At 28.7% G+C, this 5,648-nt stretch overlaps 1 protein-coding gene across 1 annotated transcript; it reads left to right on the forward strand.

The window, feature by feature from the left end:
- Positions 1 to 2,034: 2,034 nt before the first annotated feature.
- On the forward strand, positions 2,035 to 5,316 carry LOC134249187 (uncharacterized). Its single transcript, XM_062731562.1, has 4 exons — positions 2,035 to 2,124; positions 2,662 to 2,829; positions 4,384 to 4,657; positions 4,848 to 5,316. The coding sequence occupies exons 1-4, from the start codon at positions 2,061 to 2,063 to the stop codon at positions 4,894 to 4,896; spliced, it is 555 nt and encodes a 184-aa protein (XP_062587546.1). The 5' UTR covers positions 2,035 to 2,060; the 3' UTR covers positions 4,897 to 5,316.
- The last annotated feature ends 332 nt before the right edge of the window (positions 5,317 to 5,648 follow it).

Raw genomic sequence — 5,648 nt, forward strand, 5'->3', positions numbered from 1 at the left:
TTCACGTATGGATACCGAGTTTTCAATGATTCTATGTATCGATGTCATTCACAAATACGTTTCATTTTTAATCAATTAATATAAATAAACCATCATATTATTATTATTAAATTTGGTAGAAATATTTCATTAATTAAAATCATCCCAAAAATATGATGATGTACATATTTATTTCAAAGTCGTTGAAAGTAAAAAAAAAAAAAAGTATAAATAGTTTGGCATTAAAATTTCATTCAGCTATTAAAGATATTTACCTTTTTAAGATATCTATAGTCAAGATTAACGGTGTTTTGTTTTTTTTGTTTGTTTTTTTTTTTTTGTTTTTTTTTTTGTTTTTTTTTTTGTAGATTTGGCTATTGCAGCTTGACATGAGTGCTGTCGAAATCGTTCTTACAATTCTTTTTCCGCTCTTATTTTCAGTTTGATCCACGTATCTTTAGCTTACTAAACAAACGTTTTATGAAATCTTACTTTTTCGTAATTTTTATAAATTGTTTATTTTGAGCTGTTCATTTATTTTTTTAGTATTTGTTTTCATATATTATGATCTCTTTATTTAAAATATTTTTTTGTTCGTGTAGGTCTTGATTACGAATTCACTAAAAATAAGTGTCGAGGAAAAACATCATAATGATATCTGTATGTTCTTATTAAAACATATACATGTAAGAAGTATTTTTTGACTTCTTATTGGAAGTTTAGAGAAATCACCGATTGGTGATCGAATACGTTATTAAACACATATTTTTATATTTTCACAAATGGTACCACCAGGTATATAAATTACAAGACGGTACCAGTTGTTTACAAACATTTATTGTGCAGTTTAAATTGTTATTTGTTAAATTAAAAGACAGATAAAATATTTTTAAGGACAGATGAACATTAGTAGATGTAGATTTAAAAAAATTCTTTTGCGTAGCTGCAAATTATCAAAACTGCGTCTATAATTTTTAACTAATCACATTTAAAAGGAAAACATAAGTTCGTTAAAAAGTGTTTTAATAGTAAAATAAACATAGGGAAATCAACACCTTTATTACAAACCAAATAACGCAAATAAAAAGATGCATGCATTCAGGCATATATGCATATTAACTATATTAATATTGAAACATATAGAGATGATAAAAAGTATTCAAGATCAAAAGTCCATATAACAATACAATATAGGAGTAGAAGAAAGACGGACCTCCAAAACATCAGACGTGGGATCAGGTGCTGTGGAGGAATGCGTATCCCCTGTCGACCGGTCACGCCCACTATATGCTCCTTGTCATGATCGTGAAATAACGGGAAAATCCGTAAACAATTCAGTGTATAAATAACAATCTTATTCGTGGTCAGATTACAATATTTTGAAAACGTTATTTAATTTAATTCAAATTTATATCTATTTTGAATTCCAAATTTCAATATTTACATTTGCAAATGTTTTCCTTTATATAACACTACTGAAAGCAAGCGTATTAATAACTGTATAAATACAGGTACGGGGTCAAGAGGTCATAGATGTGCGTATGGATAAACGTTCGATGTAATTTCTCAGTGACGTCATAAAGGGTCGACGCGCGTTCAGTAAAACTCAAAAAATGATACCTTATTTCTTCAATATAACCAATAAACACGTATAATATGTATAATACTCAATTTTCACAAAGGTATTAGGTCTTAGATCAAATTTTCGAATTATTTTTAAGTTGAAATAAAAAAAAAATTAAGCACTGTATTAAAGGGTTACGACAAGGAAGTCATTTAAAGTATTTAATTTAATAAAGCAATAAAAATAAATTAAATTGAAATCTTTAAAAGAATCAGGTTACAAGCATTTTCAGATCTGGTTGAAGTTTTTGTACTTAAAATGAACATCAACGAGGAAATTGATTTTAATGTGTCTAAAATCCATTTTATAATCAGATTTTTTGTCAATTTATTAAGAAGTTTATACTATATAAGTAGAGCCATAGTGTGCAACATCTTATAATTTTTCAAAGAGAGTAGAAGGTCCCATTGCAGTAAAAATGATAAGTATTTTTAAAGAGTATTCTTTTGTAAAACGCATGACTATTTCCTTCGTTATGACATATCTTGTAGCAGCAATCGGTGCACAAATTTCTGGTACAGGTTTGTATATTTATTTGTTTGTCAGTAAATATATTTAATTTAACATTGTTCTAGAATATAATAATGTTGTGAATTCTGAAATATATTTAAAAGAAATACAAGTATTTAATACATTTCGTGTTCACTCGTATACGATAGCATATTCAAATATACTGTAAATGTATTATATTTAGGGTGTACATGTACGATATTTGGCGGAAATTGATTTTGGAATAAGTTAGCGTAGATTTGATTTAGCGCATTTCTCCATATTCTTTATGTGTATATGTGCAAAACAATTAGCTTTGTATTTAATATAGCAGTTGCTGCGTTCCGCCATAGCCGCTTAATAGAATACACTGCCAAACGTAATACGTTTACAGTATTAAACGATATTCAAGTTAATTAATATATGTTATGGTAAGAAGGGTAAATATTAAATGTTGGTGAGAAAAAGAAAACAAATATTAAGTCACTACCATAATATATATGTAGAAATTATGTATAAAATTTGATTTTTTTTTAAAATTAATAATACGTTTATTCCTTATTTTCTAGACCCACCTAATTTACCACACAAAGTATTCTTACCTGAGAACTCGGAAACGGGACAAGTTGTGTACAAAATTAACGACATAATTGATTCTGAGAACCCGAGGAATAAACTTCAAGAATATGAATTTTACCCAGCAGATACCAGAAATATTTTCAAATACAACATTACAAGTAAGCACAATGCAACGAATAATTAATATGATAAATAAACATATATATTTATAATAATGCTTTAGCACTGTAAGGACGTCACTGGTTCAGATTTTTTTCTTAGCTATACAAGAACCCTATTTTCGATTCATGTGATGTTTTTTAGGCCTCTTTATTCTCATTTCTACGATATTAACAGCCGTGTAGAAACTTCAAGAGAACTGTTCAACAATATATTCGAGGAGTGGTGTAAAAGCAGATTTTGATACTAGAAACTTCAATAGGACTTTTGGGACATTTGAAATCACAATCATAGAAACTTTTCAAATTTATATACAACTATTCACTACGATGAATTAAAGTGAAGCGTGCCTGACATCATTCACAGCTGCTTTTTCATCAAAAATGAAACTCATAAATTTTCTTACCTTGTCATTGGTCATTTGCAAATTTAATTTGTTAAAAAGCATTCTGATAGTACACAAAACTACTATGAAGTTGAATTTATAAAGATTTTCGACATTCTGATAGACAATATCTATGTGTTTTAGGAGACCAGGTCTTCCAACAATCTACTGAAATTCCCATGGGTACGAATTAGGCTCCGTTTATAGCAGATCTATTTTTGTATCCGTATCAAGCTTAATTTCTTCAAATCTTTCACATGAGAAAAAGAGAACACTTGCAGTGACATTTGACACGACATTTAGATATATCTATGATATATCATATTGCAAATTAACAATGATTAATTCCATTCTTATGTCGATACGATATATCCCGGTGAACTTTAAACAAAAGATATTCAGAGACTGATACATCTGTTTCATATTTAGATATATTTTCTCTAGAAAGAGACGTCAATGCTACTCCAACATCAATACTTAATGATAACCGTGATTTTGAATAGTCAACTTCCTTATCTTATGCAGTAATTGCAATATACTATCATCACCTGCATACGGGACTTTCATCTCTCAGTTGAGCATACTCTACGTATTAACAATTTCTAAAGCAAAATAATTCTTTGATAAACAAATTTCTGATACGAAAATATCAGTAGTCTCGTTTGAAGTCAAAGTTTCGTAAATTATATGGTAGTTACAATGATCTTGTCAGTGAATACAATTTATCATTAAGTTATAGTCTGACTGACGTGTTTCATACACTGAATTGTTCTTTTTTTTCGCTGTTTCTCGATTATGAACAGGAGCACACAGCGGATTTGACCGGTTGGCAGGCAGTAATTACTCCTCTCCGACACCTGGTGCAACATCTGATGTTTTGGAGGTCCATATAGCTTGGCTTCGATTTTTTTTATTGTTATAATGGCTTTTTGAAATTGAATGATGTACGTTATCTCCATATACCAGGTATTTCATCAAATATAGTATGTTACTGTCCCCTGTAGTTTTATGTAAGTTTGAACCGTTTAATCACCCGTCTTGTTCTTCCGTATATCAACCCCTTTAATGCACTTAGATTATAGATTCTTTTCATTTTGGCTTATTCACCTATTGAATAGTATGAAGAAGACTTATACCTATAACAATAATAATTTACAAATATTTATAGCTAAAGAAGTCTCCGTGATAAATGGAAGTTTGCTGAAATCTGAAGGTCTTCATAAGTCATACCTGATTCTTTTCCGAGAAATATACAATCATTCCAAAGTCTATCCTTTAGTGATAGAAATACTCGATGTAACTGAAGCAACAGATTTCAAACAGGGAATGTCCATATATAATGGTTGTTGTGATGACGTCAGAAGATTGTTCTGGATTGTGCCTGTTTCTTCTGCATTGGAATTTATCTTGTTAATTCTTGGATTCATAATATTACTAACCTGGTATGTTTAATGAGAAATCAGAATTTTTCTTAATTGAAACAATAAAAATCTTCTTTATAGCGTTGTTATTGATTGATTTAATAGTTTAATTTATAAATTTAGTAATTTATACATTTATTTATTTTTTACCTTTCATTTTTATTGATATTTTAATTATATATTTATTTATTAATTTACTTACTTTTTGTAGTGTCCTGCAGAAAGGAAAACAGAAGATGATAACACCTCTTGAGAAATAAGATGTGTACATACATCATGTGTATATTGTGAGTTCTTTGAATGAAGACGAAAACTATTTACAATTTCGATACTTCATCTGTTTCATGTGTCCATGTATTTTTCTCAATCCAGGATTTGAGATTAGTTTTATCAGATTGCGCTATTCTTTGTGAATAATATTATCTATAGTAGATACATGCACGTACATGTAGCGGAGGTTAGTTTAGATAGTCCACTGTTTTTCAAAAGTCTTCAATCTATTTTTTTTAAAGCAATTTGATTTATAAAATTTTGAATATATTTCAAAATGTTTAAATCATAATATTTTCAGATTATTTGGCACGAACGAATGAGTAACTCTGGGATATGATAAGTAGCATAACTTGGAATAATTTTTTGTCATATATTATTTAATGGGATCTGAACATTTTTCTGAAAATATATTCCCCATGCATTGTGCAAAACAAAAAATGTAAATGTAATGCAATTATAATACAAATTAATCACGTAGTTAAACATAAAGAAATATGTTATATTATAAGAATAGTGCATATAGGTATCTATAGAGTCTGACATATTTTCAGAATTGTACCTTATTGAATGAAAGTAATAAGAAATGAGTATATGTTTAACTGTTAAAACATGTCATTACTGTATACAGGATTATTTTCGCCCCGTGTTATTTTCGCCCTTTCACATCTGAAAACAAGTTTGCCCCGTTTTAAATTCGCCCCAAAAGATTTTTCTTTAAGATATTATACAGTTTACTTTG

Source organism: Saccostrea cucullata, unplaced genomic scaffold (assembly GCF_032062105.1).
Source record: "Saccostrea cucullata isolate Sc308-1 unplaced genomic scaffold, CSIRO_AGI_Scuc_v1 ctg25, whole genome shotgun sequence".
Lineage (NCBI taxonomy): Eukaryota > Metazoa > Mollusca > Bivalvia > Ostreida > Ostreidae > Saccostrea > Saccostrea cuccullata.

Coding starts and splice junctions, on each gene's coding strand:
- LOC134249187 (XM_062731562.1), top strand. CDS start 2,061: ATGACTATTTCCTTCGTTATGACATATCTTGTAGCAGCAATCGGTGCA. Junction 2,830..4,383: donor TTTCAAATACAACATTACAA/GTAAGCACAATG, acceptor AAATATTTATAG/CTAAAGAAGTCTCCGTGATA. Junction 4,658..4,847: donor TTCATAATATTACTAACCTG/GTATGTTTAATG, acceptor TACTTTTTGTAG/TGTCCTGCAGAAAGGAAAAC.